Source organism: Nicotiana tomentosiformis, chromosome 1 (genome assembly GCF_000390325.3).
Source record: "Nicotiana tomentosiformis chromosome 1, ASM39032v3, whole genome shotgun sequence".
Classification (NCBI taxonomy): domain Eukaryota; kingdom Viridiplantae; phylum Streptophyta; class Magnoliopsida; order Solanales; family Solanaceae; genus Nicotiana; species Nicotiana tomentosiformis.
The window spans coordinates 84,403,563-84,425,740 of NC_090812.1; the positions used below are offsets into that span (position 1 = coordinate 84,403,563).

Consider the following 22,178-nt stretch of genomic DNA (forward strand, 5'->3'; position numbering starts at 1 on the left):
TCCTGCCCGGTAGTACGAGTCCTCACCATCAACGAGAGAATGAAACAACAGATGTTTAGTTAATAGAATCAATATATTCGCACAACAAGAATTCAAGAATTTGGAGTTTTCTAAGGGTTCTACAGCCTCTCGAAGATAAGTACAGACGTCTCTGTACCGATCCCCAAGACTCTACTAAACTCGTTCATGACTCGTGAGACCTATGTAACCTAGGCTCTGATACCAACTTGGCACGACCCAAAACCTAACCCGTCGTGATGGCGCCTATAGCGATACTAGGTAAGCCGACCTTCCCAATACACTTTCAAAATTTAACAGAAATGAATTAAGACATTTAAAATAACTGGAGTCTTTCATAAAAATGGGGGTAAAACTCAAATAAAACATAAGTGCGGAAACATAGCCCGACATCGGGGTGTCACTAAGTCATGAGCATCTAATACCCAGTCTAGAAACAGAGTCTACTACAGTCTTAGCCAAATGCCAATACAAGAGAGAAAAGATAATAAGAAAGGAGAAACAATGACTGCAAACACCGGCAGCTACCTTGTAAGTCTCCGATAATCAGCCCGCGTACGAACTCAGCGACCGTCAGAACCATAGACACTTGGATCTGCACATGAAGTGCAGGGTGTAGCATGAGTACAGCCAACTCAGCAAGAAATAGAATTAAATAAGGAACTGAGAAGCAGTGACGAGCTATAATAATACAGATCATCTCAAAAGTTTTTAGTAAAGAGTGAACATGCTTTCAAATCCGGTGGTATAAGTCAAATCAGTTCGAGCCCAAGTAAGAAAGATATGAATCTTCCAAAAATTTCACAACAACATCAGATAGCAACTAAGTGCAACAAGCAAGTACAGCTTCTCAAGGCAGCAGTCACTCAACTCATCTCATCAGCTCATACTCTCGGCTCTCAGCTCTCAATACACACTCTCAATAGGTACCTGCGCTCACTGGGGGTGTACAGACTCCGGAGGGGCTCCTTCCAGCCCAAGCGCTATATATCATTGCGGTGTGCAGCCCAACCCAATCATATAAGTAGCCATAAGGCTCGTCGCGGCGTGAAAACCCGATCCACAGTCCATAAGTATCCCTAAGGCTCGTTGTGGCGTGCAACCCGATCCATATATCCTCACATAGCTCATATCTCGGCACTTAGGCCCTATCTCAATCACTAACCTGTCCAGCCCCTCGGGCTCACAGAATATCATAATAATCTACCCAAACCGAGAATACAACAAGTATCAACAATAAATGAGAGGTAACAGAGATATAACACACAAGTAAGACTGTGACTGAGTACAAGACAGCAATTAGCAGTCTATTTAACAAATATACGACCGCTGCAGATCCCAACAGTGATATCGTAAAGCCTAAGAATGGTTTCTAACATGAAAGGCAGTCAATTTCTCAAAGGCAAGGAAAAACAAGTAATAACAATGGCTATTTGACTTTATAGACTCACGGGACGATCCAAGTCACAATCCCTCACAGTGCACGCTCACACACCCGTCACCTAGCATGTGTGTCACCTCCAAATTCTCACATCATACTAATGCGTGGGGTTTCATACCCTCAAAACCAGATTTAAAACTGTTACTTACCTCAACCGCGCAGAAATCCTGCTCTGCAATGCCCTTGCCCCTCGAATCAATCTTCAAACACCTCGAATCTAACCACATGCAGTACGATATACTGAATTTAGGCTAAAAGGATCAATTCCACAAGAGAAACACGAAATTATTAACAGAAATCCGAAATAGGCTCAAACCGGCGACCGGGCCCACGTCTCGAAATCCGACAAAAGTCACAAAATATGAATAATCATCCACTCACGAGTCCAACCATACAAGAACTACTCAAATCCAACCTCGAATCACCTTCCAAAACGAGAAATTTTAGCCTATGAAGTTTCTACTATTTTCCCCCAAATTTACAACTCAAATCCCTAATTAGATGATGGAGAAAGTCGTAGATTCACGAAATTTAGACCAATCCGGGTTAGAATTACTTACCCCAACGTTTTCCTTGAAAATCCTCGAAACATTGCCCCTCTCCCGAGCTTCTCAAGTCCAAAAATCAAAAATGAAAGTCCAACCCTCGAGTTGGTGTTTTTCTCCCCAGAAATACCGCACTTGCGGTCCTCTTGTCGCTTTTGCGATGCCGCACCAGCGAAAATTCCATCGCAGGTGCGGATTTCACTTAAAAATCCTGACCTTGCTCCTGCGGCCCCAAGACCGCATTTGCGCCTATTGCAGGTGAGGGAATCCATCGCACCTGCGGCCATCCTTCACACCTACGCCCATCAGGACGCATATGCGACCCTCGCATGTGCGGGAAAATCTTCGCACCTGCAGGTCCTGCCCAGCTCCTTCTTGGCCACATCTGCGGCTCCTTCTTCACTTCAGCGGACTCGCACTTGCGGTTACACCAGTAGTAGTAGCAGCTGCTACATTTCCTTAACTCACATCAAGCCGTTAACCACCTGAAATCACCCCGAGGCCTCCGGGACCTCAATCGATCATACCAACAAGTCATGAAACCCCATGCGAACTTAGTCGAACCTTCGAATCACTCAAGACAACATCAAAACACAAATAGTACGTATGAATCATCATTTAGTTTATAAGCATATACAAGCATTTTTCATAATTGTTTTTTTTTATAATTTTTAAAGGCTTTAAATCAATTTATTTCTGCATTCTATTATATAAATATCCAATAATTACCCTACAAATTATTTTTATGATGATTTATTCATCTAAACTTATTATTTATACCAATATGAGGTTTTAAATATTTTCAGTGCATTTATCATAATTACATTTGCATTTTTTAGGACCAAATTGCACATTTTGCAATAATAGCCCATATGCATGTATAATTACCTTATTTATGCAGAAAATGTTTTTTTATATTTTTATAATATTAAGCAATTATTTTTAATCATCTTAGTTCAGAAATGATATTTATTAATTACTTTTATAAATTATTTATTTATTAAACATTGGGTATTTAAAATCTACCCCAAATTTACCTTAATTTCGAACCTAAACTACCCAATCCCAGCCCAATAACCTCTGAGCCCAAACCAAATAACCCCCAACCCAACCAATTAACCAACCCGGCCCAGAACCCCCAACTAATCGTGGTCGTTGATCTCCGAGATCAACGGCCCATATTACCATGTCCCTTTTAATTAACCTAATACTCCCCTAACCCTAACCACTCTTCACCACCCGCCGCCTTTGAATGCTCTCAAACCTCCCCCTTCTCTCTTCCCAAACCCAAGTCGTCTCCCCCATAATTTCTCTCCTAATCCCACCGGACATGGGATTATACGGTTACTTCTTGCCATATTCGACTCCCCCTTGGTACTGGACCCTTTCTCTATACCGCTTGCCTAAACATGGTAAGCGGAGCTCATCAACTTCGAACTAACGCTGGTTCAGTTCCTTTACCTTTTCCGTCTATGTTCATTCTTGTTCTTTTATGGTATGAATCTTTGTGATTTCTGTGACTCCTACTCACCCTAAAATTAGGGTTTCAGATTCTTTTAAATCGAACCAAATCTGGTTCAATTCTTTGATTTTAAAAGGTATTTTTGTCTATGTTCATCTTATTCTATGCAGCATGTGATATTTACCTTTTATTTATCTTAGATTTCTGCCGATTTGTGTACTTTACCTAAAATTAGGATTTTGAAATTTTCTCTTTTCCTAACTGATTTCGATTGCTTTCCTTTCTAGTGTTTAACTGATGATTTTCTTTTTTTGGGTGTTTGATTTCTACTGCTATATAAACCCCTCCCCACTCCCCTTTTGGGACAGTTCGGAATCATTAAGAAAAATTACTAAAAATAAAAGTTGTGTGCTCTTTGCTCTTTAATAATCTTATTCTGCACTTTGGTTCCTGGCCGGCTGAAAGCCAAGGCCAGAAATTCTGAGTTCTTGTTCTTTTGTTGATATTCATAACATTGTGGACTTCCATTCTTTCTTGTTTTCGCTTAACTGGTGAGTTACCAAACCTTTGTCATTTCATTTCTACTTACCTGTCATTAGCATGTGTTTTCACTTCTGAACATTGTTGTTCAATTTGTTTTTGGGCTATTCTCGTATGCAATTCTGACTGTCTTATTTCAATTCTAGGCCTTTCTAATCTAAAATGCCATTACGCTTGTAGTTTGATACATGTTTAGACCTGCTTTAAGTTGATTAATTTCTTTTTTTAAAGTCTGCTTAGCCTATGTGTTACTGTTTAAATTTACTATTTGAACATGCTCTCATACCCCCTTTCTATGGATTAGTTGACTAAGTATGAGTATATAAGTATATAGCACAAGTCTGTTTCTGAATTTGCTCTGTTGACATGCAGCCTGTTTTGATCCTATTTTCACCATGTCTTGACTTCCCCAGTAATTTCCCTTATCCTGTTAAGTTCTGATTGATATGATTCCTTCTTGTGATACTAGAATTCTACATTTGGCATATTCTGAACTTTTTACCATAAGTCTGTGCACATCAATCCTGCAAACTTGTCTTGGTAACATATGTATTATGTGTTGAATTTATTCTTTTGAAACTTTGCTAAAGTCTGTTCTTAAAAGCCAAGCATGTTCTATTATTTTTGTATGTGCTCAACTTGAATCTGTTTGTATCCCTCAGTGCTATCCCATAACCTCAGTCTATTCCTTTACTACTTGGTCTCTTTGAGTTCTTATTCCTAGTCGACTGAAAGCCAAGGCTACTTAGGTTCTGTCCTTTGACCTCCCTAGTGTGAGCACTACTCAGGGTCCAATTAAGACCCTTGTGAACTCTGACACACTAAGATTTGGTCCCTAATCCCTCCTCTGAACTATTCTTGTCCACCACCCTAGTGTGAGCACTTCCCTGGGTTCTTGAAGCCCTTGGGAACTCTGACACACTAGGGCCTTAGTTTTATATGCTCAACTCTATCTTGAGCTCACTGGATGAATCATTCAATTCCTGGCTGATGTATGTCTATGAGTGTGTAACTTGGAGACTGTTGTAAAGACCAGGCCTATCCAGGTGTATTTCGGGCCTGCTGTAGGCTCCCTATTGTTATTCTCCTATCTAATTCATTCTATTCATTCTAGGTTTGTAATAATTATTGTAATAATATTTTGGGGTATTAGTAAAATTGGGAAAGGGGATTTATCTTACACTTGCATTGAGATGGGTAGAAATCCTACCTATAGGTTCATCACTTAGCTCAAATGTGTATTATGTTCAAACATGTTCCGATGTCATCATGCCTATAGGTATTCTATTTTGCTCAAAATGTTTTACTTTTCAGTTATTATAGAAATCCTGCCTATAAGTATCCTATCTTGCTCAAATGTGTGTTATAAATCTTGCCTATAGGTTCTCTATTTGGTCCAAATGTGTTCTACTTTTACCTGTTAGAAACCATGCTTATAGGGTATTGAATGATTAATATCTCAATGCGCGCATAGGATTCTGTTTACAGACGGCTTAATCTACAAATTAGATGCCATGCCTATAGGATCTAAAAAAACCAGTTTTAATTATAGAAATCATGCCTATAGGGTCTAAATCAGTCTTGATTATTGTCCTGCTCGTTTCTTTTAACAATTATTAGAAATCATGCCTATAGGACTCGATTAAGCAATTCTGAACATCTTCTTGTGATTACCATTGTTAGTTACTGCGCGAATCACCTAGAAATCATACCTATAGGTCTAATCTCTTATGCTTATAATCAGTAGGCAACTATATAGGCTTTAGAAATTGTATTAAAAGAAAGGCTTTTACACATGAAGCTGCCCACTTATAAAATCCAGAATCACATAGAGATCCTGCCTATAGGGTTCTACGACCTTAACTTATTAAAATCTACAACTCTCAATGTTAGTTAGTTCGCATGCATTTGTTACCTAAGTGCGGAGGCCAACTTGAGCCCTTGTTTGCCTATACATGAAAGTCCTAAATGTTTTGTCTGTCGCCTAGTATTTTCTATTTTGAGCAACCTAATTTAAAGTTTAAAACCACCCTGAAATAGAGGTCCAAATGCCTCCTGGACCATAGGCATGGGACGGGTAGTGCACGCATAGAGTACGACTAGAATTGACTAGTGCGCTTTAGGCAAACAACTTAAAGATAGTAATCGAGTAGCGAAAGATGATAGTCTATGCCCGCTGAATAATATGAGTAACACCCCATCTTGAGGGAGTTACGAAGTATTATTATGTTGCACGGGGTGATCCTTTAGGCTAAAAAACTTAGGACCCCCCACCTTTGTTTTAAAGTCAATCATTCTATTTTATTTGCCCAATTTTGTCTCTTCTCCCTGCTTAGACTAATTCATATAATTCGAGTTCGGGTGGGACCCACCGTCGTGGACCTCGAGAAGTGCCTAACACCTTCTCCTCAAGGTAATTTGAGCCCTTACCCGATCTTTGGTGCCGCAACTGGTTAAACCAGAGTTATATGCAAATAGGTGCCCTAACGCACCTTAAATCCGTTAGGTGGCGACTCTCTCTTTTAACACCCTTTCCTTTAAAAGAAGTTGTCAGGTGTCGAAGCCCGATTTCGCGAGAAAGAAAGGGGCGCGACAGCATGGCGACTCTACTGGAAATATATTTTAGGCTCTTACCATTGCGAACTTGGTCTATATGAATTAGTCTCTCTTGATAAGCGTGTCTTTATTATTTTGCTGATACTTGAACATTCCGCTCCCATTCTCCCTTTTATTGCTACATGCACACCCTCTTCCCTATTTCCCTTTTATGTGAACTCATATGCAACTCTTCGCTTAATCTGGTTACAATATGCATTCCACTGGCTCCAACTTTTTAAATTTTGTTATATCATGACTTTCCCAATCCTTACCCCTTTATTGCTTCATTATAATTTTTTTTTATTATACGAACTAACTTCTTCCCTGTTTTTCTTTCTTTTCTGTCTTTACATTTATTAAATATTGCATTTATCGCTTTTATCATGCAAAATACTTGACAACGTATTGTTTTATTTTTGCATAAAGCATGCTCTACATCATATTCCACTCGTGCGCAATTAATACCATAACGACACTTGATGAGTGTCTGCGCTCTTCCTATATTACCCTTTTTAAATTTGGAAAGGCTTATTTGCGGTAAAACTAGTCGATCAGCGGTGCAATCGACAGTTCTGTACCTTTCCCTCTCAAGTTGTCCACTTGAGGGTACCGGTCTAGACTCTTCTAGAAACCCCCACTCTGATATTAATTGTGCATGCATCATGTCTAAACCTAGTATGGGTTAGAACGCTATCCGCGTAATAACCCCCTAAGGCAAGCCTTGTCCAAAGCCTATCGGGGTTTCCATAATCCAAACGGGCACGATCATGATATGTGCGATATTTGGAGAAAACGTATGGATATGCTAATTATTAATGCGTAAATAGTCAGATCCGGAGGGGGAAAGGGCTAACTTTATCTGTTTTGCAGAAATGAGGCACGAAGACCCCAGGTTTGGCATGGTTTGAAGTATCCCACCTTTGTTGCTAAATTGGTGGGAAAATCTCTCGCCGAGCAACAAAAATCATGTGAAAAGAGTTCTCCGGAATTTACCTTCTTTGCTAGACATTCAGCAAAACAATGTTCTAATTGAGGCTACTGCTATGTTCTGGGATGAGAAGAGGGTTGTTTTCCATTTCGGTGACATAGAAATGACTCCCCTTCTAGAGGAAATAGGATGCTTTGCTGGGCTTTCATGGGAAAGCCCTGGTCTGTTGGTACCGGAAAATTGCACTTCTCGAGGTTTTCTAAAAATGATGGGTTTTAAAAGGAATGATGAGTTAGTCTACCTGAAGAAGTCTTACATACCATTCGACTTCCTTTACGAGCGATATGGGCACAGTAAGTCCTACCGTCTTTATCATGATGAATTTGCTATCACCTCTCTGGGTTGGACTCATCGCCAAGTTTTTGTGTTCATTGTCTGTTTTCTGGGTATGCTGGTATTCCCAATACAAGGAGAAAGGATTCACTCTCACTTAGCTATGTTTACTAAGACCCTAATGGAAGGAATTGAGGGACAGACTTACACTATTGTCCCAATGATCGTAGCAGAGATATACCGAGTCTTGGACCGTTACAAGAAAGGATATAGACATTTTGAGGGTTGCAATCTACTACTACAAATATGGCTGTTGGAATATCTTCAAAGGGGACAATACCGTCAAGAATTTTCGCGGCGACCATGGAATGACCAAATAGCTTTTCACCATCCGAAAAGAATGACTTTTATCCCGGATAGGTTTGCACAACCAGGAAACGCTATAAGTTGGGTACACTTCTTTAGCAATTTGACTGACGAAAAGGTCCATTGGATGTTCGAGTGGTTTCTTACTAGCGAATTCATCATCAAGTCAAGAGATGTTCCTCATCTAGTGCTAATCGGATTAAGGGGTATCTATCCTTATGCTCCTATCAGAGTCATGAGGCAAGCTGGGAGAAAACAGGTTATATCACGAGTTTCCAAAATGGTTCATTACAAAGCAGATTTCCAAGGGAATGTCATTCCATTCAAGTTCGAGGCACAGCACATGCGGCATCAAAAGATTATTGTCAAAAAAGATACCATCGAGCCAGATAGGTATCATGCCGGACATGGGTACTTCTACCCATAATGGTTGGTCAATGACATAGCCGGAGAGGTCAAGCCAGGGGTTGATTTGAGGAATAGGATCATAGACGACACTGCTGAAGCATAAGTCAAATACAGGAGGTTGCGCAAAAGGATTTTTGAATCTGAGTCCAGGCATTTGGAACAACATAAAGTGAACATGGAAGCAATCAATGAATGGAGGGGAATCGCTACTAAATTAACAGAAAGGTTGGAGTATTTGGAACAGGGTTTGATGGAACTTGAGGGAAAGATGAGGAAAAGGGTCTCGGATTGTCAGAATACAGAGGGCAATGAAGGAGGACATCTAGCAAGGGCGTATCTGCTATTGGACATGCGCGACCTAAGGAATCTGATTGACGGGGCCAAGCTTGGAGAAGGTCCCTCTGGGACCAAGTAGATTAGGGGTGATGTTTTCTAGATTCGTTTTAGAATTTGATTGTAATAAGGCAAATGCCACTAGTGACCCTTTATAATTATTGTCGTTTTAGTAGAGATTTGGTCTATTTGTCATATTAATGAAATGATGCAGTTATCGGCATTGAGTTTTCTCCAAAGTTATATGTCGCTAGGCCTACCTCGGGCATGATGAGGTCCCCAAATTAGGACGCGAATTCCGCAATACGTGTTTAAATATCGTAAATATCCTTCTAATACTCTTTACTAACTTGTTTACCTTTTGATTTTCTTCTTTTCTTTGTTTATTCCCATCCCCTAAGGTTGGTTTGTGCATACTGGCATCATCGGCATATTATACCAGATCTAGAGGTCCTCCACCTCCTCCTCCTCCAAGTGATCCTAAAAACAAAGGAAAGGCTAAGATGGATGATCTGAGCGGTATCAAAAAAGACAACGCTACACATGCAGAGAATGTTAAGACTTCGAATGGTCGGGGTGCTCCAGCATAGAACGACTTAGTTTTGCGATAGAGCAAAAGATACTGGAGTTACAAGGGGAACTTGAGCAGGTCCGTAACTTGGCAAACCTTTCCCTTACCCTGAATGTTCCCGACATCAACCAACAAACCGCCCAAAACTCAACAACTCCTCAAAATACACAAAACCAGCACCCGCAAAATCCTCCCGCACCTCACCAATATGCCACGCCTCCCCAAACTCCTAATCCTCCACCATCTCCTCTACAGCATCATCATTATCCGACCCAGTACCCACAAACTACCACATACCACACTCCTCAGAATTCACCACAACCTACTCCTGACCCGCAAAACTCAACCAATGAACACCATTAATCCCAGATTCCCGGAGTCCACCAAAACAATCCCATATATGTGGAAACCTTACCCCACACCCCACAACAGACCCTATACATACCTAAATCCGCTGAGAAGGACCTGCTCACCAAGAACATGGCAAAAGAACTCAAGAAACTTACCGACAAGGTTCAATATGTTGAAGGGGGCAAAGGCATTGAGGGTTTGAATTATGAAGATTAGTGTATTCAGCCGGACGTAGAACTGTCGGAGGGTTATAAACCTCCCAAGTACAAAATGTTCGACGGAACAGGTGATCCGAAGGTGCACTTGAGAACATATTGTGACAAGCTTGTAGGAGTTGGCAGAGATGAAAGAATCCGCATGAAGCTGTTCATGAGAAGCCTCACTGGAGATGCCCTATCTAGGTACATCAGTCAAAAATCAAAGAAATGGGTTAATTGGGTAAGCATGGAATCAGATTTCATGGATCAGTTCAGGTATAACACAGAAAACGCACCAGACATTTTCTACATTCAAAATCTCAAGAAGAAGCCAACGGAAAATTTCCGCGAGTATGATACTCGGTGGAGGTCTGAAGCTGCAAAAGTAAGGCCAGCGCTGGAAGAAAAATAGATGAATAAGTTCTTCGTCAGAGCTCAGGATCCGCAATACTATGAAAGATTGATGGTTATTGAAAACCCTAAATTTTCTGATATCATCAAGTTGGGAGAGAGAATAGAAGAAGGGATCAAAAGCGGAATGGTGACAAATTTTTAAGCACTCCAAGCCACAAATAAGGCCCTATAGTCAGGAGGTATCTCCAAGAAGAAAGAAGTAGGTGCAGTAATGGTAGCCCAAGGTCCGAAGTCTCCTCTCACATACCAAACACCTCCACCCACATATCAGCATTCACCTTCCAGATACCGACAACCTGCCACCACTCACCATACCTCTAACACCCAACCCGCATACTACCACTCACCACCAGCCCGCCAAACTACCAAAAACCTAGACAAAATTTCAACCACAGACCACCCAGACAATACACCCCAATTGCTGAACCTATAGACCAATTGTACGAGACATTGAAGGTTGCCGGTTATATCACTCCCATTCCCGTTGTCGCCATGGAAAATTCCTCTCAATGGGTCAATCCAAATAAGACATATGCCTATCACTCAGGCATGAAAGGTCATACTATTGATGAGTGTAGTACTTTGAAGGATAAGATTCAGACATTAATCAACACCAAATTCATACAAGCAAAGGAGGTTGCACCCAATGTCCGTAACAATCCTCTCCCGGATCACAGGAGCGGAGGGGTAAACATGATAGAGACCGATGAAGAATGGGATTCAGACGGGTCAATTGGACTCATTCGAGAAGGGGATAATCCTGAAACATCTCCATTCACTCTCACACCTATCATGGTACAAACTCAGGCACCAATTGAAGTTGAGGTAGCTGCACCAACTCCGTTTGAGGTTGAAGTAACAACACCCTTCACCGTGATAGTAGCACCTACACCGTCTTATAAGTCTAATGTTATACCATGATTATGTTGCAGAAGCAAGAAGGAAAGGAAAGGGGAAAATGGAAGAAACTGGTGCAGCACAAGGTATGACCAGAACTGGTAGGGTTTACACGCCCGAGCATTTGGGGGGAACAAGTAAAGAAGCCGCTTCCAGGCTGCCCATAATTGAAACCGACCTGGATGATCTTTGGAGAAAGGTGCAAGTAAGGGAGTATTCTATGGTTGATCATTTGAACAAAATCCCTGCTCAGATATCCATTCTATCACTACTACAGAATTCTGAGGCACACAGGAATGCATTAATGAAAGTGTTGAATGAGGCTTATGTACCCAACAACATTACCAGTGGAGAGATGGCCAATATGATAGGACAAGTGTTGGAAAGCCACAAGATCACTTTTCATGAAGACGAGCTACCACCAGAAGGACTAGGTCACAACAGGGCACTGCATATCACAGTGCAGTTTGAGGATAAGTTCATTGCCAGAGTCCTGATAGATTGAGGTTCGATTCTTAACATATGTCCACTAACTACTCTGAAAAGATTGGGTAAAGGCCTACACGAGATACGAGCAGGAAGTATGAATGTGAAAACATTTGATGGCTCTCAAAGGGCCACAATTGGGGAAACCAACCTCAGCCTACAGATAGGCCCAACCTGGTTTGATGTTGAGTTTCAAGTGTTGGACATATCTGCTACCTACAACCTATTGTTGGGACGACCTTGGATACATGCCGCTGGGGCCATAGCTTCTACTCTACATCAGGTCGTGAAGTTCGAGTGAAACCATCAGGAAGTGATCATCCATGGGGACGGAAGTAATCCTATTTACACCAGTCAAACTGTTCCGGTCATCTAGAATAGAAGGAAGTTGGGTGGAGAAACATACCATCGCATCGAGCGCGTCAACACAATTGAAAAGGACAAATGGTGGAGCAGTAAGATAGAAGACATATTAGCATGGATAGGGTATGAACCCAGCAAGGGTCTCGGCAAGAATCTCCAAGGGATCACCAAACTAATACCGTTAAAACATCACGGCACGACCATTGGATTGGGATATCAATACACCTGGCACGAGTATCAGGATTGGCCACCACCATGGCGTAGTCCTTATTACCCTCTCGAGCAGCCGATACCACATTTGAGCCAATCTTTCCATCAGGCTGATATGATGTGGGGATCCGAAGAAGATGCAGTGCTAGCTGGTTTAAGGAATCTATTCTTGGAAGATGTGACATGGACTGCAGTGTAATAGTTGAGGAGGAGGAGGAAGAAGGCCTCGTCATCTAGACAGTGGAGATGGGAGCTGTTCTCAGGAACTGGACTGCCACACCATCAAGGGCCCGCCGAGTTCCGGAGTTGCCTGGCTGCTAGTGTCATTTATTTTGAAAACAATTCTTATGAGCATTTTTAAAATATTTTCAGTATTTTGTTTTGAAACATTTGTTTGAATTATTAAAAATCGCTTTTGTTTGACATCTTGATAATTATCAATAATTTGCTATTTTATTATTTATTACTATTCTCTACATTTTTCTCTCTACGGCATTATTATTACCTATCCCGATGAACTTACGACTGTGACATGTAATGAGATAACGCAACATAAGGATAATGATTCAGAGGATCTGGAAGAGGATATAATGCTCGAGGAAATTGTCAGAGAAGTGGAAAACTTTGAAAACAAGCCTAAGTCCAATTTGGATGAGACTGAAACAGTTAATCTAGGAGACTCCAAAACAGTCAAGGAAACACGTGTAAGCATTCAACTGTCACCATCAAAGAAAGAAGAATACACTCATTTCCTGAAGGAATATGAGGATATCTTTACATGGTCCTATGATGATATGATCGGTTTGAGCACGTCTATAGTGGCTCATAAACTACCTACCAACCCAATGTGTCTGCCGGTAAAGCAGAAACTCAGAAAGTTCAAGCCATATATGAGTTTGAAAATCAAAAAAGAAGTCACTAAGCAGATCAAAGTTAAGGTTCTCAGAGTGGTTGAATATCTAACTTGGTTGGCTAACATCGTGCCAGTTCCGAAGAAGGATGGGAAAGTCAGAGTATGCGTCGATCATCGGGACCTAAACAAAGCAAGTTCCAAAGATGATTTCCCGTTACCCAACATACACATACTGATTGACAATTGCGCCGAGCATGAACTCCAATCCTTTGTGGATTGCTTCGCGGGATATCATCAGATCTGGATGGATGAAGAGGATGCCGAAAAGACAACTTTTATCACACCATGGGGGGTGTACTGCTATAAAATGATGATGTTTGATCTGAAGAATCCTGGGCCACTTATATGAGGGCCATGACAACTATTTTCCACGACATGATACACAAGGAGATAGAGGCATATATGGATGATGTCATCATCAAATCCAAGAAAAGTACAGATCACAGAGCAGACTTGAGGAAATTCTTTGATCATCTTCGGAGGTATAATTTGAAATTGAATCCCGCAAAATGTGCCTTTGGGGTCCCCGCAGGAAAATTATTAGGATTCATCGTCAGCCGCCGAGGAATTGAGCTAGACCGATCAAAGGTCAAGGCTATCCAGGATTTGCCACCTCCAAAGAACAAGAAAGACGTGATGAGCATCTTAGGATGTCTTAATTACATAATCCGCTTCATAGCACAATCAACCGTGATCTGTGAGCCGATTTTCAAAATGTTAAAGAAGGATGCCGCAACCAATTGGACTAAAGACTGCCAGAACGCTTTTGACAGAATCAAAGAATATTTGTCCACACCGCCAGTCCTGGTCCCGCCAGAACCTGGTAGACCACTACTACTCTATCTCTCCGTATTAGATGGGGATTTCGGTTGTGTCTTGGGGCAACACGACAATACGGGAAGGAAAGAACAGGCCATATACTATCTGAGTAAGAAGTTCACACCCTACGAAGCACGGTATTCTTTGCTGGAATGCACCTGATGTGCTTTGACCTGGATAGCCCAGAAACTAAGGCACTACTTCTATGCCTATACCATATATCTCATATCAAGGATGGATCCTCTAAAGTACATCTTCCAAAACCCATGCCTACATGGAAACTGGCAAAATGGCAGATATTGTTGAGTGAATTCGAGATTGTCTATGTGACTTAAAGGGTGGATAAGGGACACGCATTAGCGGATCATCTTGCGGAAAATACTGTAGGAGGAGAATACGAACCACTAAAAACGTATTTTCCTGATGAAGAAGTATCATTTGTAGGAGAAGATATCGCTGAAGCCTACGACGGGTGGAGAATGTTTTTTGATGGAGCCGCAAACTTCAAAGGAGTGGGTATTGGAGTCGTTTTGCTGTCAGAAACAAGTCAACATTATCCGATATCCGTGAAACTCAAATTTTCGTGCACCAATAATATGGCAGAATATGAGGCTTGCATATCGGGGCTCAATTTGGCCGTTGACATGAATATCTAGGAATTACTAGTAATTAGTGATTCAGATCGTCCGGTACATCATGTGCAGGGAGAATGGGCTACAAAGAATGCCAAGATATTACCATATCTATATCATGTGCAAGAGATGATGATGAGGTTCACGAAGATAGAGTTTAGACATGTCCCGAGAATCCAGAATGAGTTCGCAGACGCATTGGCCACTTTGTCCTCCATGATACAGCATCCAGACAAGAATTTCATCGACCCCATTCCAGTAAGGATTCATAATCAGCCAACTTACTGCACTCATGTTGAAGAAGAAGCAGACAGGAATCCATGATTCCATGATATCAAGGAGTACTTGGCAAAAGGAGAGTACCCGGAGCATGCAAATCATACTCAAAAACGCACGCTCCAAAGATTGTCCAACCATTTCTTCCAAAGTGGAGGAATTATGTACAAAAGGACTCCAGACTTAGGATTATTACGGTGTGTTGACGCCAAGGAAGCTTCCAAACTGCTCGAAGAGATACACTCTAGAACTTGCGGACCACACATGAATGGTTTCGTTTTAGCCAAGATGATACTGAGGGCAGGTTATTTTTGGATGACTATGGAAACAGACTGCATCAGGTATGTCTAGAAATGTCATCAATTCCAAATACACGTAGATATGATACGAGTGTTGCCAAATGAACTCAATACAATGAGTGCACCATGGCCTTTTGCCGCTTGGGGAATGGACGTCATTGGACCAATCGAGCCCACCGCTTCAAACGGGCACAGGTTCATTTTAGTGGCCATAGACTACTTCACAAAATGGGTCGAAGCTGCATCCTACAAAGCTGTAACCAAGAAAGTCGTCGCAGATTTTGTCAGAGATCATATTGTTTGCCGATTCTGGGTTCCAGAGTCCATCATCACTGACAACGCCGCTAATCTCAACAGTGACCTAATAAAAGCTATGTGTGAGACCTTCATAATCAAGCACAAGAATTCCACAGCATACAAGCCTCAAATAAATGGAGCCGTGGAGGCCGCAAACAAGAATATCAAGAAAATACTGAGGAAGATGGTAGACAACCACAAGCAATGACATGAGAGGTTACCATTTGTCTTATTGGGGTACCGGACCACAATTCGCACGTCAACCGATGCAACTCCTTATTTCTTGGTCTATGGTACTGAAGCCGTCATTCCCGCCGAAGTAAAATTCCTTCTTTAAGAATCATACAAGAGGCTGAACTCAGTGATTCATAATGGATACGAAGTCATTATGAACAACTAGATTTCATTGACGGAAAAAGAATGAACGTAGTATGTCACGGTCAACTTTACCAGAACAGAATGTCTAGAGCTTTCAATAAAAGGGTCAGGTCTAGACAATTCACACCAGGGCAGTTGGTGCTAAAGCGGATTTTCCCGCATCAAGATGAAGCCAAAGGGAAATTTTCACCCAATTGACAAGGGCCCTACATAGTTCACAGAGTACTAACAGGAGGAGCGCTCATACTTGCAGAAATGGATGGAGAAATTTGGCCAAAACTTATCAACTCAGACGCAGTCAAGAGATACTATATTTAGATGGTTTACATTTATGCAATTGATGTAACTGAACTATGCTTGACCTGATTCCCGCTTAAGAGGGGATACGTAGGCAGCCCTATGGGTTCGGTCACAATTCAATAAAATTCTCATTTTTCTCACAATCAGAAACTGGGGCAGAATTTTGAGGAGGACCCTCAAAATTTCGGGGCAAGCTCAGCCAACGGCACAGTGTGCAGAATATCCAAAGAATCATCTGAATAAGTGGGACACCCTCAAAATTCTATGGAAAGAAGGTCGCAATGTCTCTGATAATGTCACAGTTACTGGTTCATCTAATTTATTTAATATTACTGTGATTTAAATAACTATGCACACATATTTTTTGCAAATCTTTATTTTTAGCCAGATGCTACCCATGGTAACTCGAGCAGGATTTTAATGCAAAGCAAAGTAAGCAGGCGGGGGCACAAACCGACCTCCCTGCAAAACTCACAATTTTCCTTTGGATACAGGAACAAGGAATAGCCACGAGTACGTGCACACCTTAGAATCACTATCTTCATAACAACTTAGCTATCAAACGCAAACATATAGCCAGCTCAGAAATACTCTGATATCACTTATTATCTATTCATTGCATGAGACTAAGCATTGTCTCTATCTTTGCATGAGGCTAAGCCCTGCCTCCTCAATCCCAAAAGTGTAAGCACTGCCTTCCCTCGCATGAGACTAAGCACTGTCTCCATCTCTGCATGAGGCTAAGCCCTGCCTCCTCAATTGCATAAGGCTAAGCACTGCCTTCCCTTGCATGAGGCTAAGAACTGTCTCCATCTTTGCATGAGGCTAAGCCCTACCTCCTCAATTGCATAAGGCTAAGAACTGTCTCCATCTTTGTATGAGGCTAAGCCCCGCCTCCTCAATTACATAAGGTTAAGCACTGCCTTCCCTTGCATGAGACTAAGAATTGTCTCTATCTTTGTATGAGGCTAAGACATGCCTCCTTAATTGAATAAGGCTAAGCACTGCCTTCCCTAGCATGAGACTAAGCACTGTCTCCATCTTTGCATGAGGATAAGCCCTGCCTTCTCAATTGCATAAGGCTAAGCACTACCTTCCCTTGCATGAGACTAAACACTGTCTCCATCTTTGCATGAGGCTAAGCCATGCCTACTCAATTGCATAAGGCTAAGCTCTGCCTTCCCAATGCACGAGACTAAGCATTGTCTCCAATCTTGCACGAGATTAAGCATTGTCTCTCATCTTGCATGATGCTAAGCCCTGCCTCCTTGATTGCATAAGGCTAAGCTCTGCCTTCCCAATGCACGAGACTAAGCATTGTCTCCAATCCTGCATGAAACTAAACATTTTCTCCAACCTTGCACAAGACTAAGCATTGTCTCCAATCTTGCACAAGACTAAGCATTGTCTCTCCATGCATAACCACAAATGTTGCGCTGTTCAAAACCTTGCATTATTCTCTTCTCTCGGGGCTAAGCTCTGCCCCCGGTTCTACACAAGACTAAGCTCTGTCTTGTTTCATCTCAAGCATCATGTCTTTGCATCTCATGGGCAGAAGCATAGCCAAATTTTCCGAAGGCGTCATAGTCTGAAGGCATCATCCTCATAGCCGGAAGACACCATGCCATGGCCTGAGGATCTCTAAATATTGCACATCATTATTCAAAGGCATCATAGTTTGGAGGCACCATCTTCATAGCCCAAGGACATCATTTCATGGCCTGGGAATCCCCTATCTCACAATTCATGGCTCGGGACATCACGGTCTAAGGACATCATCCTCACCGTCCAAAGATGATCTCCATAGTCGAGAGGGAATTTGCATCATGCTTAAATTTATGCAATAATCTATATGTATTTGTATGCATCGTATTTTGAGTTTGCAGGTGATCCAAGAAATAACCGTTCTCTTAACTGGAGCAATCTTCACTCTGGTTTTCATTCAACGTTCATGTCCAGCAATTATTTGAAATGTAACCAACCACCGCCTGTTACCCATTTCCATCTGATAACCATTCAAATATCCATAACCATTCCCAGATACATCCGTTTACAATCCCGATATCGTCCTATCCAGAATATCTTGTCCGTTCTTACAATAACTCCATCGGTTTATTCCACCGTTGGATCAAGGACTACACATGGCCTGATTCTTGTAAAACCAGGGATATGTAGACAACTCATAAACCAGGGTTCAGCCTACATTTTTCAAAATCACCCCATTCAGTCAAAATCGGTCATTATTTCTTTACCCGACAACTCTTTCATCCTTCCCGGGTAAAGAGGGGCAGTTGTTGATACCCAATTTTTCTCTCATATTTTCATATATATATATATCATCATTTAGATTATAAGCATATACAATCATGTTTCATAATTGTTTTTAATATAATTTTTAAAGGCTTTAAATCAATTTAATTTTGTATTTTATTATATAAATATCCAATAATTATCCTACAAATTATTTTTATGATGATTTAATCATCTAAACTTATCATTTATACAAATATGAGGTCTTAAATATTTTCAGTGCATTTATCATAATTACATTTGCATTTTTTAGGGCCAAATTGCAAATTTTGCAATAATAGCCCATATGCATGTATAATTACCTTATTTATGCAGAAAATGTCTTTTTATATTTTTATAATATTAAGCAATTATTTTTAATCATCTTAGTGCACAAATGATATTTATTAATTACTTTTATAAATTATTTATTTATTAAATATTGGGTATTTAAAATCTGGCCCCAAATTTACCTTAATTTCGGACCTAAACTACCCAATCCTAGCCCAATAACCTCTGAGCCCAAACTAAATAACCCCCAACCCAACCAATTAACCAACCCGACCCAGAACCCTCAACTAATCGTGGTCGTTGATCTCCGAGATCAACGGCCCATATTACCCCGTCCCTTTTAATTAACCTAATACTCCACTAACCCTAACCACTCTTCACCACCCACCGTCTTTGAATGCTCTCAAACCTCCCCTTTCTCTCTGCCCAAACCCTAGTCGTCTCCCCCCAAATTTCTCTCTTAATCCCATCGGACATGGGATTATACGGTTACTTCTTGCCATATTCGACTCCCCCTTGGTACTGGACCCTTTCTCTATACCGCTTGCCTAAACATGGCAAGCGGATCTCATCAACTTCAAACCAAAGCTGGTTTAGTTCTTTGACCTTTTTCGTCTATGTTCATTCTTGTTCTTTTATGGTATGAATCTCTGTGTATTTCTATGACTCCTACTCACCCTAAAATTAGGGTTTCAGATTCTTTTAAATCAAACCAAATCTGGTTCGATTCTTTGATTTTAAAAGGTATTTCTGTCTATGTTCATCTTATTCTATGCAGCATGTGATTTTTACCTTTTATTTATTTTAGATTTCTACCGATTTGTGTACTTTACCTAAAATTAGGGTTTTGAAATTTTCTCTTTTCCTTACTGATTTCGATTGCTTTCCTTTCTAGTGTTTGACTGATGATTTTCCTTATTTGGGTGTTTGATTTCTACTGCTGTATAAACCCCTCCCCACTCCCCTTTTCGGACAGTCCAGAATCATTAAGAAAAATTACTAAAAAATAAAAGTTGTGTGCTCTTTGCTCTTTAATAATCGTATTCTACACTTTGGTTCCTAGCCGGCTGAAAGCCAAGGCCAGAAATTCTGAGTTCTTGTTCTTTTGTTGATATTCATAACAAATGTGGACTTCCGTTCTTTCTTGTTTTCGCTTAACTGGTGAGTTACCAATCCTTTGTCATTTCATTTCTACTTACCTGTCATTAGCATGTGTTTTCACTTCTGAAGATTGTTGTTCAATATGTTTATGGGCTGTTCTCATATGCAATTCTGAGTGTCTTACTTCAATTCTAGGCCTTTCTAATCTAAAATGCCATTATGTGTGTAGTTTGATACATGTTTAGACCTGCTTTAAGTTGATTAATTTCTTTTTTTAAAGTCTACTTAGCCTATGTGTTACTGATAGCCATCTCTTTATTATTTAAATTTGCTATTTGAACATGCTCTCATACCCCCTTTCTATGGATTAGTTGACTAAGTATGAGTATATAAGTATATAGCACAAGTCTGTTTCTGAATTTGCTGTGATGACATGCAGCCTGTTTTGATCCTATTTTCACCATGTCTTGACTTCCCCAGTAATTGCCCTTATCCTGTTAAGTTCTGATTGATATGATTCCTTCTTGTGATACTAGCATTCTACATTTAGAATAATATGAACTTTTTACCATAAGTCTGTGCACATCAATCCTGCAAACCTGTCTTGGTAACATATGTATTATGTGTTGAATTTGTTCTTTTGAAACTTTGCTAAAGTCTGTTCTTAAAACCCAAGCATGTTCTATTATTTTTTTATGTGCTCAACTTGAATCTGTTTGTATCCCTCAGTGCTATCCCCTAACCTCAGTCTATTCCTTTACTACTTGGTCTCTTTGAGTTCTTATTCCTAGTCGGCTGAAAGCCAAGGCTACTTAGGTTATGTCCTTTGACCTCCCTAGTGTGAGCACTACTCAGGGTCCAATTGAGACCCTTGTGAACTCTGACACACTAGGATTCGGTCCCTAATCCCTCCTCTGAACTATTCTTGTCAACCACCCTAGTGTGAGCATTGCCCTGGGTTCTTGAAGCCCTTGGGAACTATGACACACTAGGGCCTCTGTTCTATACGCTTAACTCTATCTTGTGCTCACTGGGTGAATCATTCAATTCCTGGCTGATGTAGGTCTATGAGTGTGTAACTTAGAGATTGTTGTAAAGGCCAGGCATGTCCAGGTGTATTTCGGGCCTGCTGTAGGCTCCCTATAGTTATTCTCCTATGTAATTCATGCTATTCATTATGGGTTTGTAATAATTATTGTAATAACATTTTGGGGTATTAGTAAAATTGGAAAAGGGGATTTATCTTACACTTGTATTGAGATGGGTAGAAATCCTGCATATAGGTTCATCACTTAACTCAAATGTGTATTATGTTCAAACATGTTCCGCTGTCATGTGTTAGAGATCATGCCTGTAGGTATTCTATTTTGCTCAAAATGTGTTACTTTTCAGTTATTATAGAAATCCTGCCTATAAGTATCCTATCTTGCTCAAATGTGTGTTAGAAATCTTGCCTATAGGTTCTCTATTTGGTCCAAATGTGTTCTACTTTTACCTGTTAGAAACCATGCCTATAGGGTATTGAATGATTAATATCTCAGTGTGCGCATAGAATTCTGTTTACAGACGGCTTAATCTACAAATTAAATGCCATGCCTATAGGATCTAAAAAAATAGTTTTTATTATAGAAATCATGCCTATAGGGTCTAAATCAGTCTTGATTATTGTCCTGCTCGTTTCTTTTAACCATTATTAGAAATCATGCCTATAGGACTCGATTAATCAATTCTGAACATATTCTTGTGATTACCATTGTTAGTTACTGCGCGAATCACCTAGAAATCATGCCTATAGGTTTAATCTCTTATGCTTATAATCAGTAGGCAACTATATAGGCTTTAGAAATTGTATTAAAAGAAAGGTTTTTACACATGAAGTTGCCCACTTATCAAATCCAGAATCACATAGAAATCCTTCCTATAGGGTTCTGCGACCTTAACTTATTAAAATCTGCAACTGTCAATGTTAGTTAGTTCGCGTGCATTTGTTGCCTAAGTGTGGAGGCCAACTTGAGCCCTTATTTGCCTATACATGAAAGTCCTAAATGTTTTGCATGTCGCCTAGTATTTTCTCTTTTGATAAACCTAATTGAAAGTTTAGAACCACCCTGAAATAGAGGTC

General features: G+C 40.6%; 1 protein-coding gene across 1 annotated transcript; it reads left to right on the forward strand.

The window, feature by feature from the left end:
• Positions 1-10,164: 10,164 nt before the first annotated feature.
• Positions 10,165-10,503, forward strand: LOC138907092 (uncharacterized). The gene has a single exon (XM_070197224.1). It carries the CDS (start codon positions 10,165-10,167, stop codon positions 10,501-10,503), a length of 339 nt encoding a protein of 112 aa, XP_070053325.1.
• Positions 10,504-22,178: the final 11,675 nt, after the last annotated feature.